The following is a 23,481-nucleotide window of genomic DNA, read 5'->3' on the forward strand; positions in this document are numbered from 1 at the left end:
TTTCTTCCGTGAAATCCTGCAGAGTTTTTCCAATAAATCCTCCAAAGTTCCTCCGGGAATTTCTCACGGGTTTCTCTTGAAGTTTCTTCAGAGTTCCACGTGGAATCCCTCCGGATTCCTTCAGGAATTCCTTACTTCCATAAATTCCTCTGAAGTTCCTTCAGTTTTACTTTATGGAGTTACTCTAGGATATTTTTTAGATATCTTCCAGAAATTTATTCAGAGTTCCTCCGGGAAACCCTTCGGAGCTCCACCGTGTAATTCCTTCAGATTTTCTTCATGATTCCTTCAGCAATGCCTCAGGAGTTCCTCCAGTAATTTCTTTGAAGTTTCTCCAGAAATTCTTCCGATGTTCCTCCAGGAATTCCTCTGGAGTTTCTCTGAATATTCATCCAGACTTCCTCCGGGAAATACTCCAGAGTTCCTCCGGAAATATTAGGGTTTCCTCCACAGTTGATCTGGGAATTCCTCCAGAGTTACTCCAGGAATTTCTCCGCAGTCCTTCCGAAAATTCCTTCGGAATTCCTCTATACATTCCTTCGAATTTCTTAGCAGTTCTTCCTGAAAAGACTCTGGAGCTCCTTCGAGAATATGTTCGGAGCTCCTCCGCGAATTCTATCGGAAATCCTTCGGTGAATGCGCGTGCGGTTTGATCTATTTTATTTTGACAGGTCCATTTTTGGAATAAATTTGGCCAAAAAATGGACCACCGGAAGAGTTGTCCTTGGAGCATTTGTAATGCTGCTTTTACAAATTGTATTCCGATTCACAAGTTTTGAATTTTGTTAGTCGAGTACTCAAAGGATTTGTCACCAAAAACGACACCAAATGACACTTAAACGATCAAATTGTATCGTTTTCACTATAACCGCAAAAAGGAAACGACATGGAAGTTTGACATTTGGCTTGTGTCGAAAGTAATCTTTATGATCGATAGCCAAACTTATCGATTAGCTGTCAAACGAATCGTCAGAAATTGCTAAAGTATTTTTTTCTAAATACTGCTTGTCAGCGAAAGATTTTAAACAGAAAATATCGCCCAAAACGATATAAGTTGACAACTTAACGATCAAATTTTACCGTTTTACAATAGAAAGAATACAACAGAATTGCGATAGAAAAAAAACGATAAAATCACGTCCGTATTTCACATTCTTAAAGCATCTCCAGCAGCACTACATTTTTTTTTTTGAGATTTTCAACTTTTTATCTCTAAGTCTCGAATCGGGGTTAAAACATACATATTTTCCATTTTTTAAATAGAGCAACCGGCCTGAATTATTCGCCAATAAAACTAGTACTTGATCTATTTTTGTGTGGCAAATCGTTGCAATGTGTTAAGCAAACCATCTATCTAGAACAAAATTTGAATCAGAAATTTGTGTCCACAAAAAAACGTTGTCTTCAATTACGCCAAAACTGGGCCATCGACACGTTCGGCATACCAATAAGCCAGTGAAAAAAGAACGCACCAAATCAGTTTCTATTAGTCTCCGTTGCATTTAGGATGGCGCACATCATTGTCATAATAACCGTTGTTGGATCGTTTCGTTAGTCATCAACCACCTGAAAAAATTCAACAACAACGATAGCAATAACAATAAAAGCGCGGATCCCATTTCGGGACCGTATTTAATGATGATTGGTCAGCGCTACAAACACCTTGATGGGACCGTTTTTGGTTGTCGTCTTTGTCGTGACAGACACTTTCGGTCGATCGGACCGGACCTATCGAAAATTACCGCGGCGAGGATGCACTTGACATTCTCGATGCAACGCGCGTCAACCTACACATGCACTTTTGTGGCACAGACAAACGGACGTAACACTGAAGAAACTTCCATACACCAACTTGTTTAACGATGATTTCAAATTTGCTGTTTGAAACCTCACAACCAGAGGCGCGTACATCGTTTTTCCGTGTGTTTGACATTTCACATTTGACGTTTCAACTAGCACCATCTGGTGCTCACCAGATGATTAGGGTGTGAGTTGGGTGATGAATTTAAAAGAAATTTGTTCTAAGTGTTACGTCTGTTTGTCTGTGCTCATGCCATGAGTGGTTTTTAAGTGAAAATTGTCATGCAAACGATGCAGGTTTGATCGTTTGCTGCCTTCCCCCAAACTCGTGTCTGCCGGTCGTGGCAATCATTTGTTTAGCAAAACAAACAAAAGCTCTTAAGTATAATTTGAATTAAACATTCGGCATTTTCCGAGTGTTAATTGCTGCCGCGCTCGAGCTTTATGTTTGTGTCTACCAGGAAGCGAGCCGGAGTCGTCCGCCATTAAACTAATGATTGAACTGGACGCCGAAACGATCAATGTGATCTCTCAAGGAACTGAGTTTTTTCCTCTCGAATTAGCCGTTCCGCAAATCAGCTTCATTTCGACTTAAGTTGAACATTATGACACTAAGCAGTTGGGAAAGATTTACTCATTTGTTTATTTCACCAAATAACTGTGTTATTGAGGAAACGAATATAACGATGACAGTCAAACGATCAAATTGTAGGTGTCGGATACCTACACGGAGAAAATGATGTACTCAAAGGTGAGTTCATTCCACTCAATTCGGGGGTTCGTGCGTTATCCTACTTTTTAACTTTTGGAAGTTGTTAGAATAATAAATATAACTCAAAATTAAGTTAATAAATACTCATATATGGGTTTTTCATTTTCTCCGTGTAGTGGTGAACTTGTTCATGTGGATATCCAACAACACATCAAATGTTCTAATATTAGTTACTTAACAAATCAATAATCTGTGCTACGATAGTGCATAGAAGTGAATGGCCACTGGCCAGTATGAAAACGTGATCTTAAGAACAGGTTCGTTAGACGTTCTAAATCAGATTACTTTGAAGATCTCAGGCAGTCTGATAAAGAGCATGTTACATGTTTATTTTGAGCATTGCCTTCGATACTATAGCATCGCAATCTAGACGTACAGTGACCGTTCGAGTGCTAACAGCATAACCCCTCCTCAATGAAATGTTTGCATAGTTTGGCGTATTCGAATATGGACAAATCCAATTCCACTTCGTCATCTCGCAATCCGTCAAAAACTCACCCTCCCAGTGTTGATTTATTGCCATTTGAGTCGCGCTCAAGTTCACCCTTCTTGTCACAGACGTGTCATATTTACAAATTAATCTTCACCAGTCTCGTCTCCGCCACCGGTGCACGCCACACGCCATTGTCGTGTTTGGCGTCGTACCACGCGCAACTAGTGCGCGCGCGATCACGCACGCCATAAAAGCCTACGCGCGGTCGCTTTCGCGGAGGCGGTTGGCGTCAGCGTCGCCGGTTGCGGCGTCGATGACGATGCACTATGGGCAAGGAATCAAAATTTTGCTAGAAAAAATCGAAGCAGTTACAAAACTTGTTCCCAATTTTAGTATCAATCGCTAAAGTTTAGGCCAGAAACACATGTTTACTCAATCTTAATTTTCTTTCCTTGGTATAAGTACAAAAAACCGTTTTGTTTTGGTTTTAAAGGTTTTTGCTCCAACCCTTGGTTTAAACTTAAATATTGTGTGAATTTTCTTTTCCGTACATCTTCCGAAATGTGTTCGACATGTGGCTTAGACCCCCATGCATACTCCCCCCCAATGGCAAGATCATTATAAAATACAGAGTGAAACTGAATCCTTGGTAGGATGCTCAAAAACAATTATCTTGTCATTTTTCCCAAACAACATTTTGTTAATAAACCTTCGAGCTGTTTAGTGAAATACCTATAAGTAGATGAAAAACCGAATTAAGTACTATACCATATAATTCCACTAGAGTTTGTATCAGATACACGTATTTCGACCTCAACTGTAAGATGATGAATGATATTATGAATTACATTATGTTCCATTATGAACAGCTGGAAAGAAATTAGATACAGATCGATGAATAATCCTTGTCAGCGCTTTTTAGATAGTTACTTATACGAAAAACGTGCTTTACCAAGATATTGTCCTTGTATGCAAGCATATTTGATCTCAGAATAAGTTGCTGCATCGTTTTGACGATTTTTTGTACTTATGTAATTGAAACTGGATCTGTTTTCGCACTACATGAGAGACAAAGATTTTCAACCATTTTTGTTTGTTTATAAGTGATATTTTCTACACTTGATGTCATAAGTATGTTGTCTTTGTTCATATCTGTGTTCCCCAAACTTTTTTGACTTTTTTTTTTTGTATTTTAACCATTTGTATTCAACGCTATACTGTGTTGATGTTAAGATACAATTCTCTTCGGGTGTAGTATTCTAAATGTGATGAAAATGATCTGCTATATAGTTTCGTACCAAAATATTTTCACGACTTGCATGTACATAAAAGAGCTATGCAATAATTACCATATCCATTATTCTCTAATATTAACAAATTTTTAAATGCACATCTGACTTACCATATAAATTGCTTGTGATTCCGTTTTACACCGGAGTACACATCGTAGCATCAGGTTAAGTATTTCTTGTGAAATTCTATAAAATTATATGAGAATTTATCCAATCGTAAACTACCTTCAACATTTCGACCTCTCGTTATGCAAAGAGAACATCGATTCAACATAATCAAAGTGTTATCGTCGTTTTATCGAAAAATCATACACAATTTCCATTAGAGTGAAATATTTACTTCTGCCTAGGATAACTGGGCCTTGTATCGAAAGTTTATTTTTCAACGATAATGAGTGATTCTAATTATTTTTAAACTGAAAAATAAGCTAAAAACTAAGACAAAAAAAAACTGCTCCAATTTAATGTAAAATTAGATTTTGTGGACAATTTTCAACATGATCGAACTGTACCTCCTTAAATGTCGACAATAAACAAAAAAAATACTATTATGATTATGATTTATTGATTAGTAATACATAATAGCAAATTTTAACATCCCATACGTGTGTTACATCTGGTTAAACTCAATTGCAACCATTTATACAGTTTAGACCCACCTTTCGTTGTTCAAATCCAATATAATTTTAGAGGCCCAAGCGCAAAGAAGTGTAAGTGACAATATGGTCGATTGTGGATTAAGTTTACCAAAAATATTTTATATGGCATGAAATATTGCTGAAAAAACTTCAAAGTCGATTTTCTTACAACAAGATTTTTTCACTCCCCCCTAATTGCTTCTACCCCACTCATTTAATTTGTTAAATGTGACTTCAAGTTGAAATATATTGCGCTTTTCTGCTACTGGACAATCACAGCATTTTTTTAACAAGATTCGATACCATCCCGCTCTTTTATTTGCACTTTCGCACACTTATAAAGTCGCACTTCCCAGACGAATGGTGGAAAAAATACACAGATTTGTCCTTCCATTTTTCACTGCAGAATTTGTTATAACTCTTGAGTTTTTTTTATTTAAATGTAAGTTATATCATTAGAAGATATATGTGTCTTAATATTATTCTAGTCTACGTTATCTTTTGATAGAACCTTAGTTGCCGATGAATACTATGAAAGTCGGGTTTTCAATTTATCCTACACACTTAATTTAGAATGCCGAATCTCGGCTAATTTTAACCGAGATCCGCACAGCCGAGTAATCGGCAAACAAATTTCCTGGGCTCTCAGGAAATAAAAGCCGAAAATCAGTAAATCGTCCTTCGTTGCTAAGCAACCGGACAATTGGTAAGCTGAGTCTCGGTTATAATTCGAAACCCGAGATTCGCACAGCCGAGCTCGTGAAAAAAAATCTAAGTGTGTATACTAGCACTTTCACCCTGTTTCTAGAATTTTCGCTTCCCTAGTTCAATTTTACAAATTTTCGCCGCCTAGGACCTGAATTTCGTCTCAGAAGGCGAATCACTTTGGGAATCACTGGTTTATATTGTCTAAAAATGGCATGTCCAATGTTGAAATTGACAGAAACCTAATGTGTTTGGAAGGGATCCACAATTACAAAAAAATCCAGACTTTCTGGTCTATGTTCTGGAACACTTAATGAAGTTGCTAATATTCAGCATTTTTGATCGTGGTCAGTCAAAATACCCAAGCAACCAATAAGCACTAAAAGAAACATTCATTTAGCAGTATATGTGCCTTTACTACAGGTCATTTAATGCTAGCAAGGCGTGTACGCGCCTCAAATGCTATCAAAATGCAGGTTTTGGCCCGATATACGGCTACTTAAAGCGTAATCTGCAGCTGAAAAGTACTGTACAAAAAAGATAGAACAAGAAACGGCCAAGGATTGATACCGCTATCGAAATTCCTTGTGCAGTCCACAGCTGATAAGTGGAGTCGATTTCGTAACGTCGGTAACAAACTCCGTACGAATCAAAGGGAGCTGTCACTTTTCCGTGTGGAAAAATGTTCCGCTCAATTCTTCCGCAAGGAAAAGTGATATTTCGCTAAAAGGAAATCAGCTGTCTAAATTACTTTGGTCAAAAGAAGATTTTTTTCTTGTCAGGTGCGACCTTAAATACTTGGCTTTTAGAAATTTAGTATTCGGCTGTCAAAATGATTACGTCTAGAACGAAACGTCGTATGCACCTGAAACGAAAAGCGCTCAAGTAAAACTTCTCCTTTTCGCCAAAGTAATTTTGGCAGTAAATCCAGTATGAGCGAAATGTCAAATTTTATTGCGGAATAATTCGCGACTACGAAACAAAAAGAGATTTACAAAGCACTCGCACTTATGGAAAACCTCGTAAGGAACTGTCATCGTGTGCGTAAAAAAAAGCAAAAAATATATCTCTCCTTGTTTTTCTCACAGAAAACCGAGGAAAACAGCAGCAGCTTCGTAGTCCCGAATTGAGCGACACATTTTTTCGTACGAAAAAGTGACAGCTCCATTTTATTTGTACGGCAGGCGTTACCGACGTTATGAAATCAGCTCTACTTCTCAGCAGTGTACAGCTCAAGTTATTTCTGTAGCGGAATCATTCCTTGACCGTTTATAGTCCTATCCTTTTACACAATACTTATGATCAGCGTACCAGCCATTAAGTAGAGCAAAACAAAAATTATCTCTTGCTCTTTTCACCTGTCCCCCTCCAATAATTCGTACCTCTTTGTTTTTTCTTTATGCTGTTTTTGGCTTTCTCACATCGTATGTCACATATGTCGGATACTCGTCTTTTTGACAATCCACTGGGATTCGATCCTTTGACCCTATGATTGTTGCATAGTATTTGGGAGTACGCCGTGCGTGTAGATTTTTAGCAATACTAAAACTTTGCTTCTAGAAGATTTCATTCATGTTTCCCAAACAATTGCAGTTTAGGCGATCGAATGAAACAGGTTTTAACATGAGATGGATCTTTTTTAGCGTGTTTTATTGCTTTTGCTTTATTTTCAATTTCAATTTTCAATAAGCTACAGAAATAATAACACCAATGTACCAATTTAGGAAACTAATTTGAATATATTACACTGAACCTCACATAAATCCGCAGTATACCGGATGTTGCCATTTTATTATTTTCAAGCAATTAGAATAGTTTTGACGATATTTTCTGCGTGATTCTAAGTGTACACAAACACATAAATACAAAAAAAGTGATTCGGTGTTCAAAATATACTTTTTGCTATTTCAATGTTGATTTATCATCTAGAATAACGTTATGTTCTCTTGAAATCTCTCAAAAGGCAGAAAAGGGTTTTCTATTGGCCAGCGAGAAAGCTGATAGTTTGGTAGCTTACGTAAATGTGCGCCTCTCTAAGAAGTTTCAAGGCAGTATACAAGCAATTGAGATGCTTGGAAATCAAAACGTGTTGTGCATTCTAAATGCTGATTAACAGTAGGAAATTTCATAATGGTAGTGCATTTGCTATTTTATGACAGCTTAGCAATCAGCCTGCTATATTAGGGCAGAGAGACAATTAGAAGACTGACTTACGACTTATTGAAATGCTTATTAGTTGCCTTTAATCGAAGCCTGAGGTAATTTTTGAGCCGGTCCAACCGGTCCTTTGAATGACAGCAGCGATGTTGAATAAGGAAAAAAACAAATTCTGGCACCACATGACCTTCACCTCACATTGTTATTCAACTTCTTAAACTTTTAGGACGCACTAAAATTATAAATACATGGTAAAATCTGAAATTTATGTTATTTGTACATCATATATTCAGTGGACATTCCATATCTCGATATACTCTATAACTCGATGGATTTGTCAGTCCCTTAAAATTCCCATACATTGTACTCTCGATAAGTCGGTACTTCCCTAACTCTATGTCTCTTCTAGCCTCTAGTCCACGTGTAAGGAAAATTTCTGTCCATGACTCGATATCTATTTAAAAATTCTTCTTGTTTGGTGAGATTTGGACTACTTCTTGCTTGGCAGTTTATTAAGACTTGGTAAATCTATATATAAATAAAAATGGAGTGATGTGTGTATGTCACGAAATGGCTTCCGAAAGGGTCAACCGATTTGAATGATTATTTTTCCATTTGGTCGTCAAGTGTTCCGACGTGTTTGTGTGTATAAAAATCTCAGGATATTCACCGGGAAAGTTGAAAAAAAAAGGAGCGTGTACGGAACTGTCATTTTGTACGGGACGATTCACATCGTTTTTCAACAGCCTACTTGATGGCAAGACGAAGTTTGCCGGGCCCACTAGTATGAAAATAAAAATATTGTTTGCTAGGGACAAAAAACATAATATTTTCCAATGTATTATTAATAAAAAAAAATATTGGATATACAGGAATTTATTCCCTCGATTTTAGGATTTTTTGAGTCAGTGCATTTTAAAAGACGATGATTCTTAAGTCGACGGTCCATTGAATATTGAGTTATGGAAAGTTGACTGTTTGAAATGTACTTGCTTCTCATACATTTACGAAAATTCTTGCCAAACATTTTTCTCAAAATAGCTAAAAAAATGTCTGTATCAGCAAAGATCAACTCCATAAAGTGCAATGAATTTTTGCAATAAATCTAATGAAGTCATCGATATACAATTATTCGCTTTTCAACATTGGAGTTGTTCTTATCTGACATTTCACATGATACAAGGAAAACTTAATTCACTCAGTCTAAGTTAAAATCTCTGAGGGTGACTTAAACTTAAACTTAAAAAAAACAAAGGATTTTTTTTTTGACTTAAAGCAATACAAAACATTAGAAAATTCGTGAACGAGTTTTTTTGAAGTAAGCTCAAGCATTTGGTACAAAAAAATAAAAATGGCTTTATTACCCTAATCATATTAGGAAAAAAGTTGTTTGACATTTGTCGCATAATTTTAATTTCTAGCCCATAGTTCAATGCTGACGAAGCTCGTCGTGTAGCTTGATCGTTCAGCAAGCCTATCGTGCTGAATCTAGATCGAATTATTCGACTGGAATTAAAATTCAAATTCGACCTGCGCGTATGCATGAGCAAGAGTTGATCCGCGAGCCGATCGCGACTAATTGGTTTCTTCCATACAAGAACGGATCTTGGAGATTTCCGTCGCTCACGGATCCGGTTTGTTCGATGAGGATGACGATGATGATGAAAGTCCAGCACGCGGCAATCCCCTTTCTCGACGAGAGGAAACTGGACCCTGACCGGTTTCCTGTCTTCGTCGAAATCGGTTTCGACATAACGTTTACTTACCAGTCTGTCCCGCCATCGGAAAGGCCGTGGCACAGTGGGGCGTCTTCATATAGAGGTCGGACAAAACCCCAAATATGTCCCAAATCGTTTGAAAATGACAATCTGTCAATTTTCTTCGATACCATATATCAAACCATTGGAAATAAACGTCAAATTGAGAATTCAATTTTCTAGTGCAATTAGCCTAGCGTGAGTTTTTCATCCTATCAGATAAATAAAGCTATTATTACGTAGAACTTAGTTGTAATGCAAAAGTTTTTAGAGAAACCTTAACCAGAAATACAAATTCAACTTCGTTTTGATAGTCTAAGTTAAATTTCAACCAAATTAAAAAACAAGATACAGATTTGAATGAAAAACATACTGAGTTATAGTCACTGTGCATGGTGATGAAGACGAACGTTCAACAAGTTGACAGTTAAAATTGCTTACTTTCCTGCATGTAGAGGTACAAAGTACGACGACAAAAGACAAGACTTCGTCCGCCAAGGGCTATTGGAAATGACGACAGCGCGCCACAACTAGTCGCGAGGCAAAACGGGGTTGTTTACGTTTGCTTTACTTACCTTCTCAGTTTCGCGCGAAAGTGAAACAAAAACACTGAACCTACTAAAAGAAAATCAAACATGAGACCCGTGGAAGCGCTTGGGCCGGTGTCTGAGTCATCATGCATTTCCGCTGACGAAGACACGCTGAGTCGACCAAAGAGCAATGAGAGCCCTCGTGGCGTTTTACCATTCCTTCAAAAGCCACTTTACATCGGTCATCGTAATCCGACCGGCGGGCTGAACGAAAAGGATTTTGCTTTTGTTGCTCAAATGGGTGCAAAGGCATGAGGGAGGAACGTTAAGAAGGAAATTCTCGACATATTTCTACGGTGATGAGTCAAATTCCATGCTGCGGGTGCCCGGCGATTGTGTACGACCGCAGCACATAGGTATTTGATGTCGCTCGTTTAGCCCATGCTTTTCGATTCTAGTGAGAAAGCAAAGAGTTCCGCCAATCGTAGTCAGTTATTCCGAATTTGGTGGATTTAGGCAGGAGATCGTAGGGGAATCAAGATTTTAAATCGCAAATTAGACTGCTGCGTTTTTCCGGAAACCCTTAAAGATACATTGTTTGAATAATCTAAAGTTATCTTTCAAGACGTATACTTCAGAATTATATAATTATTGATAAAACTGTAAAACGATTTCTTATAAGAATTTTGGTAGAAGTTTGATAAGGATTTCAAGTATTCTCCAAAAAAATTGTCAGTGCGCAATTAAGTATTTCATAAATATACATGCTATTGATATTTTTTGAAAAATTCTAACATTGGATTACTGTTTGTAGCGTTGAAGTTAATTTTTGAATACGCCCAAAGCTGAACGAAAGGATTATGCTTCTGTTACTCAGATGGGTGCAAAGCAATATTAAGAAGGAAATTCTCGACATATTTCAACGGTGATGAGTCAAATTTCATGCTGTGGGTGCCCGCCGATTGTGTAAGGCCGCAGCATAGGTATTTGATGTCGCTCGTTTAGCCCATGCTTTTCGATTCTAGTGAGAAAGCAAAGAGTTCCGCCAATTGTAGTCAATTGTTCCGAATTTGGTGGATTTAGGCAGGAGATCGTAGGGGAATCAAGATTTCAAATCGCAAATTAGACTGCTGCGTTTTTCCGGAAACCCTTAAAGATACATTGTTTGAATAATCTAAAGTTATCTTTCAAGACGTATACTTCAGAATTATCTAATTATTGATAAAACTGTAAAACGATTTCTTATAAGAATTTTGGTAGAAGTTTGATAAGGATTTCAAGTATTCTCCAAAAAAATTGTCAGTGCGCAATTAAGTATTTCATAAATATACATGCTATTGATATTTTTTGAAAAATTCTAACATTGGATTACTGTTTGTAGCGTTGAAGTTAATTTTTGAATACGCCCAAAGCTGAACGAAAGGATTATGCTTCTGTTACTCAGATGGGTGCAAAGCAATATTAAGAAGGAAATTCTCGACATATTTCAACGGTGATGAGTCAAATTTCATGCTGTGGGTGCCCGCCGATTGTGTAAGGCCGCAGCATAGGTATTCGATGTCGCTCGTCTATCAGATGAAAGCGATGCACGTGTCAGATATCCCATACGCCTCTGAAAATGACCGGCCTTTTTGTTTCCCAGGGAAAAACGGTTACCAAATCCAATCATTGCCACTGCGCGTTACCTACCGAGCTGCTGCAACGCACCGTGCCGCGTAACGAAATCGATTCGAACGTCGAAGTTTTAACGCATTCGTCTTCCACAGATATAGCTATTAAATGATTATCTTACCTCCCTGCCGTCGCCGGGTTTAATCGGATTGTGGAAAACAAAATCGAAAGAAGAACCGCTCCGCGCCAAGATGATCAAGTTCCGATACAAGCGAAAAGATGCTGCGGCTAGTGCCAGTACTGCTGCCGTGACGTCCACGGCAGCTTCCGTAACATCAGCAAGTGTATCCGCCGGAGTCGCCACGGTGACGTCCACCAGTAATCTGGTGGCCTCATCCGCCGCAGCTACTCCTCATCACCTCCACCAGCCTCAGTATCTTCAACCTGCCTCGTGCGCAACGTTACCAAAAACTACCCCCTCCTCAAGAAATGCCATCAATAGCCAAACTAGCCAGGCTGGAGGTCACCATGAGTACCTCTACCAGCAGCTCCCCTCGTATTGTGATATCAATAGCTACAGCCCAAATAAGCTAAGTGCGTCCACGTACTGCCTCAACAACGACCCCTCGTCCTACCACGAGGTCATCAACCGCATGAAGACTGAAAGCGTGCACCAGCAGCACTACGAGTACATGTCCTGCATCAATTCGGTTGTTGTGAGTCCCCGTGTTTTGTAGTCCCTAACCAGCGAACTTAACCATTCCAACTGTAATCCTAACCTCAAATTCACTTTCTCCATCCGCAGGAACTCTTCTCCCAGCTGCAGACGAGCTCGGAGCCGGCGCTCTGTCCGGAACCGTTGAGGCGTGCCTTGGCCAGCGGTCCGCTGGCCGGAAGGCGCTTCCCCCTGGGTTGCCTCGGGGATGCGGCCGAATGCTTCGAATTGCTGCTGCACCGGGTCCATCAGCATCTGTCCGCTAGCGAGGGGGACAGTTGCGAGGCTCCGCAGTGCGTGGCCCACCAGCGCTTCGCCATGAGGGTGGTGGAACAGAGTGTATGCGAGTGCGGGGCCAACTCGGAGCAGTTGCCCTTTACGCAGGTGAGCGATCGATGAACGTTAAGATAGTAAGTTATTCTAGAACCAAGCTGCTTTTAGGAACCTGAAAATGGAAAGCTAACTGGAATTTTGAACATTCGTAACCATTCTTGTATTGCGGATAAGTGTGGCATTAAAACGTCTTTACTCTCCGAACTTTTCAACTACAGCAGAGTTTCCCAATCGGTGGTCCGTGGACACCAAGTGGGCCGTGAGAATTTCCCAAGGGGTCTACGAAGTAAATTTGTAAATAAATGAGGTTTTTGCTGATTGTAAATTTTTCAGCCAGGAAGGTATTACAGTGCAAAATGCGCAATACAGTATCATAGAAATCCTAAATTCTTCACTAGGTTTCCACTATCCGCGAAATTATTTTGAAACTCTTTTTTCAACTTCGCATATTTGATAGGCTCTGGCGCCAACGGATATAACAGAGCCGATATCATCTCTTCTTTATACTTTATTCTTCAAATCATAAACTTTCTTTGAATCTATTCACAAAACCTAATGCAATTTTTGACTGACATTCGCATTAGCGAACCTCAAAAGATGTCTGAAAATTCTTGAAGATTATTTTAAAATGTTTCCAAGAGAATCCAGCAACTTCCTTTAAAGGTAGTTAGTTAACTCCTAAAATCCGAGTTGCTTAATATATCCATAGTAGTTCTATGGATGATGATTGATGGACAGCTAAACCACAGACAAACAGACGTAACACTTAAAACAAATTTCTTTAAAATCCATCGCCCAGTTTACACCATCATCATCAGGTGAGCATGTTGCACGACATACTGTTTCGTGCAACACGACCTACAGATGGCGGTAGTGAGAAACGTCAAACACGAAGAGAAACGATACGTGCGCTTCTGGTTGTGAGATTTGTAACATGGCGATTTCAAAATGATCGTTAAATTTGTTGTCGATGGAAATTTTGTCAGTGTTACGTCTGTTTGTCTGTGCCTAAACTGTCTTTGGTAAACTTCTTGGCGAAAACATCACGGATTTTGATGAAATCTTTGGGAATACGCAAGGTAATCTCTCTAATCTTACAAAAATGTGTTGGGAAGATTCTCAAGAATGTCTTCATCAAACACCCATATATTTGACATTTTTTTTTTTGGCGGAGGTTTGAATCTTCCCAGTTACGAATCGATAGATTTTTGATAAGATCCTCTTTCAGAAGATTTTTATCGGATCCGTAGAAATAAGTTTGATGTACTTCTGGGTAGATTATTGATGACATACTTTACTACAGAGGATCACAGCATGGTGGATTATGTATGTGAGTCTTCGATGTCCTTTTCAAGGATTTCTGCTGATTTATTATGAGATCTTCCCACAAATTCGGATTTCAAGAACATCCATTTGTGGCGATCCGCGGGAGGTAAAAAATTAGTACATTCGATTGAATATGTTGATCTCTTGTCTCTCAATCTGTCTCTAGCTAGACTCTGGAGTGCTAAGTCGTTGATTTTGAACATCATGTCTCTTATATGGAAGCAATCATTGACAGTTAGTTGTAGAAAGTCATTGAGATTAACTGGTGTCGAGAGAAGATACAAGACTTGCAATCCGGGATTCATGTTTCATTTCATGTTTTTATTTTTTTCTTTTAAATCAAATCAAAGCCTCAAAATTCAACAAGTGCTAACAAGGTGAAAAACTCATTCTACAACCTAAAATCAAGATGGCGCACGCTATGTCTATACCAGCAGATTATGCAATTCAAATGTACCTCGTATTTTTTCCCGATAGATATGGTGGCATCCACAAATTACGTAACGCTCTAGGGGGAGGGGGGGAGTAGGCTCAAGCGTTACGGCTCATACAAAAAATTGAAACATTTCATACAAAAAAGCGTTACGGAGGGGGGGAGGGGGTCCAAAATTTCCAATTTTAGCGTTACGTAATAAATGGACGCTGCCTATCAGTATTTGGTCTATAATTTCAAAATCGGATGGATTCAAAATATTCTATCGGTGGCCATAAGGCATAGAAGGGCACAAGTGACCAGATGTAAAAATGAGTAGAATCTCATTACTCATCACGGAAAATTGGGTATGTTTCTGTGAATTTACGAATGGCAGACAAATTGTTGTCATCAGTACTCAAAAATGACAAACAGTATTGGAAACGGTTCCAGGGGTATGTGAGGGTACCGTGGAACACAAAAATGTAAATTGTTTTGATAATCTTTATATTTTTCTCGGAAAAATATCGTAGTAAAAAGCAAGTTTTGTAACTTTCATTAAGACTCTAACATGTTCCAATCCTCTGGATTTTTTTTAATATTCGTATGTAAAATGTGTTTGAAAACTTCACAGCCCATTTTCTCAATGCTTACTTTTTACAGATGGGACTGACTTGCGATTCACGGCAGTATGGGAGGAAACTAAAATTTCTAAAAAATACCAGGAACTCAAAAGTGTCTATTTGAGGCTGATATTTTTACAACTCATATCGCATACTAAGTGAATTGCCAGAAAATAATTCTGATAGAAAATTCATTGCTATTACATTACGAGGCTCATATATAATCTCAATGTGACTGTGCTTACAGGATCATTTCTGTAGGCAAGTTATGCGGTTATAATTACCAATGTGACAAAACAACTTGATATTTTTTTTCGAATTTCGAAGCTGATCGAAAGTATTTATCATTTGATGACTCTCCATTGTATTAACTCCAATTTGTCAAAATATCGAATATGACTGTTTTGCAGTTAATATATAGATAATATACTGCCCACATGAGAGTAAAAAAGCCCTTAAGCCGAAAGAGAGCGCGTCTTTTTCGATCACATATTCGTATTAGTCACGGATCTACTTTTGGTCATATCATCGTTCGAAGCAGTATATTATTTTCTGCCTTTCACGAAAAATAGTTGTTTTTACGACGGAAAATTTTAGTGGAGAATGTATTGTCAAGAGAGAAAATATAAGTATTTAACTCAAGATCAATTGCACTATAAAAAAGGACGTAATCTCGGCATTGGTTCAGCACCCTCGACAGAAAATGTCATCGACTCGACTACTGACGTTGACGTCCGCGGTCAAGTTTACATCCCATTATGAAACACAATCAGTTTCGTCCCCGAAATGGAGCCAAAACTCTTGGCAGGCAACAACAGGTTCAACGACTGATAAATTTTCCATCCCAACTTTCCCTTTGTTTAGAAAAATCAGTTTTGCCCACCGCTGGCGCTGGCCTATCGTCATCAGCATCGCCGCGCGCCAAATCGCCTTCCCAAAGCTTCCGCTAGGGTGGGTGAGCCAGTATCCGCCAACCTAAGAAAACATCTATCATAAGACTTTTGAAGACTGTCAAAACGTGGAATGAAAGCTTTCAATCTAAGTTTAACAGAAAAATAAACTTAAAAAAATACTGTTTAGAACTCACCACGTAAGATAATTTCTTATTGATGGAGGATGTCGAAATCATGACCACCCTGTCGAAAAAAAAGACATTGAATACAATTTTAAGATTTTTTGTTATTTTCTCAGCAAATTTTTGAGTTTTTCTCTACGGGGTGGCGAACACCGGCACATCTACTCTACGATGATATGGCGATATCGAATCGATTCGACTGGTTATGTGGATGCTGCCAGTTGATTTGAAATGCAAATCTGCGAACGAAGCGAATAATCTATGGCACACGTGCCCGCTGATGAGAGGAAACATAATCAGGTTCTCCTACCTGCTGCTAGCCTATATTGGTCAAAACTACCACGCATCTTTTTGGACACCTTGTAGGCGAAGTCGTTCCTCAACAAGGAGGCGATCAGTTTCCAGTAGAGCACCCGCCAACTGATGGTCAAAGAAGGTTCCACAATGGTTCGGATTGACAATTTAGTAGAAAAAACGGTTTTCACTGTTCTCGTTGATTAAAGACTATGATGTCTTCAGAGAAGTTGTTCGTAATCGATTTTTACATCTATGAGGTAGGATGGGGTAGTCCTCATTTAGGAATAACATTTGAATAAAACATTCTACTTCTTCACTACTGTAGCGTCGATTTAAACTAAGATCCACAGCGTTTACTTCAATGTTGGTATAAATAAAAAACTTTCGAAAATGTGCTTTCGTTTTGTGCGATAAGATTCTGATAAATATTGATCTTTTGTTGGAAATAATGCAATAATATTATTACTTACCGATGCCTCTATTCGTCGTATCCATTTTGATTTCGGTCGCTATCAGTTTTGATTCGTCTCACAACAAACGGTTCACTGTGAGTGGTCGATATACAACATTTCAGCGTTATAATGAAATGTTTTACTAGACTATTTAAATCTTCATTTCTTCAGTATGATGATATATATGGATTTCTTTTAAAATTCATTGGTGCCATCATATTATAGCCCAAACATCACGAACGGACGGATGAAAAATTTTGTTTACGTTCTCAACTATATGCGGCCGTTGAGGGAATTTCTTAAAATTTCGTGAAGTTTCACGGCTTTTGATTGGAATGCAATCGTTCAGTGAAGATGTACGAAGGTTTTCCTTAGTGTTAATAAGTGCCCGATGAAGTAAGTCTTCGTCCATGCGATTTCAATAAAAGAAAACCCTACCAAGAAACTTCTCCAAACTATATCGATAAAATCAACGGTTTGGGTGCTTTTCAAAAAACGCACAAAATAGACAAATTAAAACACATTGCATTATGGGCTAAACCAAAGACGTTGGTGGACATTCGCTCGAACATTCGAGATTCTCACTCAGAGCACCGAAACCGAAGGTGAACGGAGCGACAGGTGAATGTTTGGCCCCGGTCAACCATCATAGTTTAGCATTCTGACTTTAGCGAATCTAGGTCGACTATTTCTGTTCAATCGATCGATCCATAGTCGAATTTCAGTCGAAATTTACGATCAAACATTGAAATATTTTCATCACCTCACACTTCTACACCGGATTCGTCCCCAAGGCAATCGCCATCACCACATGTCATAAATCCGGCTTTGAAGGAGTCAAGGTATGGCATTAAAGGTGAGGAGAAAAAACGCAACCCCGACGTGATTACCTAACCAAGGGAGACTCGCGCTCAATGCTCAATGCTCAGACCAGTCAACGCCCAGCGGAATTCAACGAGCCTCGATGATGTATGTACTGTTGAGCACAGATAACTACATCTCATCGAACATTTCCAAGTAAGCATCAGCCGTAAGAGCGTAGTTGATTATGATTTATGGCAAATGCCAAGGAAGGAGAAAAGGTCCGTCACTGATTTTGTTTTATTATTGATCCGTTTATCACCGGTAGCCAATGCTCAAGGAAGGGGGGGGGGTCTGTAACCCAACAAGGTCATAAAACCAGGGGCTTTATCTCCTCTCGGAGATGGTCATATGATCATGGTTCATGACGAATCGGACAAAGCATGTGCTTTCGTCAGTATACCTCGATGACAGCCAACATATGCATCGAGAGTGGCAACAGCAACGACACAGCATCATTATGGAAAACGAGCGATGAATTTGCTACGATTTGTTAGTGAAAGTTTTCGATACAAGACGGACATGGACGGTGGACGTTGCCATCGTCGTCCGCTTCTTTGCTGTTGTTGACGGTGTCGTTCATCTCCGAGCTCGGAACTGAAATTATGTATGATGGTTAATTCGCAGCATTATACATCGTTGTACTTTTTCGTCAAGATCGATCTTCAGATCGTCAAATTATTGTTGCGTTTCAATTCGATATGTTGTATCATTTGAGCATTTTCTGAATACAGTATGGACGTGGCCAGCGTAAGTGGTCGTTGCCAAAGCCTACTGTGGCAAATTTTGAACAAATAATTCATCTTTATATTTCGCTGAAATAAAATCTAAATTGTAAAGTCTGGATTCCTTTCAACGTCGACGTAAATCAGTATTTATTTTTCAAAGGGTTCTAAAATTTTATATGATTTTTTTCTATTTAATGACACGATGTACTTAGAACTACATTTACGTTTACCCCACTGGGGTTTTGCTTTTTGATGCTTGGTTTGTTCCTTTCTGGCATTTCGGAAGGTACACGAAAAACTTAATTCACCCAAAATCTGATTAGAGATCGAGGGTTATATAATAAATTCAAAAAACAAATCAGAAGAATTTGTTTTTTGGACTTAAACCAGTTCAAAATATTAGAGAATTGAGTAAACGTTTGCTTCTGACGTAGGCTACAGCGTTTGATACATAAATTGAGATTGGACTTTAGTACTCTATTGGTCCATGTAAAGGTATAAGGGAATGAAAAACAAGACAACTTATTTTGCAATTTCTGGCCATGGGGGTTACCAATGACTTACCACATGAACTTATGTCTATTAGGTTGTCCCTGCCGCTGAACCAAGTTTCCTAATCATTCTTTAGTTAAGCCCTATTTCCGGTGTCAAAATCGGTAAGGTGAAAAGCTCCATTTAAGGTTAATCTCGACTTGAGGTTACAATCAATTCCATCGCAGGCCTTTACTTATTTTTTCCATATTTCCCATTCATTGTCCAATTCTGTACCGCTGTACGAAATCCGATCGACCTTCTTTCCGATAATCCCGTGCATTGCCTTCCCACTTTTCATATATTGCTACTGTAGAGGCAACCCCAAATTACCCACTTTGCGCACAACTCACACACAAAGCAATTAACGAAGTGCGAAAAGTTTAAAAATCCATTCTCTACGGATTATTCATCATAATCATTATTAACACCACCAGCAACAGGAACGGTGTAAGTAAGCAGCAGATGCGTAGAGGCTATTAATAGGCACATACACACCGCACTGATCTACATCAAATTATGGCGCCCAGTTTGCTCGCAGAAAGCAACATAATGCTCGCGGTTCGGTTGTCTGCTCAGATCGGACTCGTTCGGACCCCAGCTTTGCTGGTAAACCAGGCCAAACGGGATCAACTGCCGTTGCTGTTGGTGTTGCACTGCGCACTGCAGTGATCGCCGTAATCAGCAAAACTGAATTTGCACTGCTTTTTTTCGGAGATATGTTTCTATACTCATATTGGAACTGATAGGGGATATAATCGAACGAAAACTGTCTGTATAATTTGAAAATTGGGTTGTTAATGGATGTTAATATAATTTCATTTTTAGATTTTTCGTTCAAAATTTACTCCAAAACCAAATTTTTAATAGGTTTTGAGCCCCGGAACTATGCAAAAAAAATGAATTTCAATCTTGACAACATGACATTGACATACTGTACCATGTTTATCCACACAACCTAATTTTGATCCTTGCACCATGACCTTTTTCAAAAGACCTTTTCACAAGACGTTTGAAATCAGCTGATCTCGAAGTACTTTGAAAGTTCTTCTATGGGAATGACAGTTCCGTGTACACACCGCTCTTCGGCAGACGTAAGCGAATGCATACACGGAGCTGTCACATGAAAAGGCCTATACGCCTTTGTCACATGAAAAGGCCTATACGCCTTTTCGTGTGACAGCTCCGTGTATGCATTTGTTTACATTTGCCGAAGAGTAGTGCCCATGATTTTTTATTGACTACTGAGTTGGCTATGTCAATCAGCATAATGGAAAATTTCAATCGAGAGTTATGGGAATTTGAGTTTCTCACAACACTGGGCCTAGTGTATCCAAAAGGGAGGTGGTTCAATCAGTCAGAATACTGAATCCGCCATGTTGAAATACCAGGTGACAACTGATGATTTTGTTTTGGTTAGATAGCAATTTCTTAGTTAGAAAGCTATTTCTCACACACTTTGCCTAAGCGTTTGGATTGGTTTGAATCACTCATTATTGGATTAAGTTCTTCGAACAGACTTATATGAGCCGGATCCTATTCTTGGCACTTTTGATTCACTTCGGTTGTGGGTTTTTTTTTTTTTTTTTTTTTTTTGAAAGCTACAGAGTTCATATTTGCCACAAAATGCGTCGTACTAATGCGCTCCTTAGTGCAAAGTTTCAGACAATTCGGCTGAGAAAAACCCCCCATGCCAAAGTGAATCATGGAAGTGCCCAAGTAGCTCTGTACCCTATTCCAGATTTCAAATTCGAAATCGCATCATTTCAAACACAAAATGATAGAAAAACTCCACTCAAGAATGCGGAAGAAAATGTTCACTTCATCAGTATGATTTGTTTCCTATGGTAAACAATCCCTTATAATCTCATAGAATCGATACATTCAAACATACTCGCTAGCTAGCCAGCTGTCTCTTCCATCTTCCCCGCAACTGACCTCACCACGCACCAACTGACTGCTTCGATTAATGAACCTTCCTTCAAGGAACCTAGAATGGGCCTTTTCATGTGACAGGCCTGTGTAAGCATTTGTTTACATCGGTGAAGGACCGATGCACAGTATTTCGATCGGCCGAAATCGTGAACTTAATTCTGTAGCACCTTCAAACGTGATTTTTTCGGAATGGTGTCTTCGGACGAAAATTTTCTAAAAATATTGCGCATATATTGACGGTAAATGTTAGTTCGCAACTTTGCCACGGGCGGCGCTGCGAAAATATTTTTTTTTAAATGACGATCTTTAAATATGATGTCTTTGGCAAAGTTGTAGATAATTCAAATACAAACAACTTTGCCAAAGACACCTAGTGTGTATTCAGCCGCATTTCCAAAATACGGGAGTATTTTATGAACGACCCCTCAAAACTAGTTTTTCTCGTGTATTTTGAAAATACGAAGGTTCCGGCAGCAACAATGTTCTACAAAATTATGTAAACAGTCAAAATGAATCATTCTCTAGAAGACACTATGTTTCTAAAGATCAAGGAAAAGCAGTTATAACCATTTAAGTACAAAAATCAGTCATTTTTGGGGTCCGTGTATTTATTCGGGTGGCAGGTGGTGGCAGATGAAACCTAGTTGGATTCAAAATACATCATTAGTAGTTGTAAATGTCGATAGTGTCATAAGTATCCACGAGTATCCCTTTTACTTAGAGGAAGATTCACCAATGACTCTTCTTTTTCTTCTTCTTGACACATATCTCAAGTAAACACTAGCCTGCTAGTACATCTTTTTGGTCTTTTAGTGCTATTATTCGACCAATTCAACGTGTCAGTTGTATAATGCTAGCACGCAGAGCGAATTAAAGTGCTATTTGGTTACTGGGGATGTACGAAAAAACGCAAAAATCTCAAGTGAAAAATAGTTGTAGGGCGAGTCATTTCGTAAAGCGTCATTTTTCGAGATTGAGAACTTTCTTCAAAAATATATTTGGAACCTATTGGTTGAGCGTAATGATGAAGAATGTGCCAAGAAGTAGAAAAAGAAGAAGTATGGAGCCACATACCGTTTTGATTCATATTCCGAACACTTAAGGCCAACAGTGGCTTTAAATGCATCTGATTGGCATTAATTGGCTGATATTTGTGTAAATTTTAATTTCTTCGCAAAGCCTAACTGTTAGCTATTCGGTGTACCGATAATAATGTTAATTCAGTTAGTTTTAATATTGTTTTTACGTAAAAGTAGGGAACAACATTTTGATTCAAATGCCGAACACTGTGTTCATTCTGTCTCATATTCCGAACACCTTGATTCAAATTCCGAACAGCACGAATAAATCGTATTCAAATAAATAATTTCGCAAATACATTTCTCTGAGCTTGTTCTACTGGTCTCAAACTAGAGAATCATCAATACTCCCGGGGAATAAATTATACAGGAGATTTTGAAATTGAATTGCGATTGATTACCATTTCCTTGTTATTTAGTGACATATTTCAGCGAAACATTTCAACCAAATCGCCATACAAAAACCGAGTGTTCGGAATATGAGTCTGTTCGGAATTTGAGACAAAACGGTAGGCCACTACCCATCATATAACTAAGTACTAATAAGAGTCATTGATGAATCTTCCTCTAAGTAAAAGGGATACTCGTGGATACTTATGACACTATCGACATTTACAACTACTAATGATGTATTTTGAATCCTACTAGGTTTCATCTGCCACTACCTGCCACCCGAATAAATACACGGACCCCAAAAATGACTGATTTTTGCACTTAAATGGTTATAACTGCTTTTCCTTGATGTTTAGAAACCTAGTGTCTTCTAGAGAATGATTCATTTTGTTTGTTTACATAATTTTGTAGAACATTGTTGCTACCGGAAACTTCGAATATTTAAAATATACGAGAAAAACTAGTTTTAGGGGATCGTTCATAAAATACTCTCGTATTTTGGAAATGCGGCTGAATACACACTAGGTGTCTTTGGCAAAATTGTTTGTATTTGAATTATCTACAACTTTGCTGAAGACATCATATTTAAAGATCGTTATTTAAAAAAAAATATATTTTCGCAGCGCCGCCCGTGGCAAAGTTGCGAACTAACATTTACCGTCAATATATGCGCATTATTTTTAGAAAATTTTCGTCCGAAGACACCATTCCGAGAAAATCACGTTTAAAGGTGCTACAGAATTAAGTTCACGATTTCGGCCGATCGAAATACTGTGCGATGCATATACGGACCTGTCATTTCCATAGAAGAACTGGAAATGTGCTTCGAGATCAACTGATTAGAAATGGCCTATTCGCTTAAAAAAACTGTGCACTATAGGCCTTTTCACGAGACGTTTAGAACAGCTGATCTCAAAGCACTTTGACAGTTCTTCTATGAGCCTCTGTACGAGCCATAAATTCCTTTGTTCTTTTGACTTTTACTGCGCGCCGTGGGCTGGTTGTCTCGCTCTCTCTCACGGACAG

At 38.6% G+C, this 23,481-nt stretch overlaps 1 protein-coding gene across 3 annotated transcripts in view; it reads left to right on the forward strand.

The window, feature by feature from the left end:
• Window positions 1–23,481, forward strand: part of LOC5580054 — a 260,798-nt gene that overhangs the window by 217,570 nt on the left and 19,747 nt on the right. For 2 of the 3 annotated variants that reach the window (XM_021843979.1, XM_021843991.1), the window contains exon 3: window positions 12,501–12,794. In XM_021843979.1, the coding sequence (XP_021699671.1) occupies window positions 12,501–12,794 (294 nt within the window). Of the gene's footprint in view, window positions 1–11,850; window positions 12,412–12,500; window positions 12,795–23,481 lie in introns of all 3 variants that reach the window. The other variant, XM_021843987.1, reaches the window with a different exon arrangement.

Source organism: Aedes aegypti, chromosome 1 (genome assembly GCF_002204515.2).
Source record: "Aedes aegypti strain LVP_AGWG chromosome 1, AaegL5.0 Primary Assembly, whole genome shotgun sequence".
Classification (NCBI taxonomy): domain Eukaryota; kingdom Metazoa; phylum Arthropoda; class Insecta; order Diptera; family Culicidae; genus Aedes; species Aedes aegypti.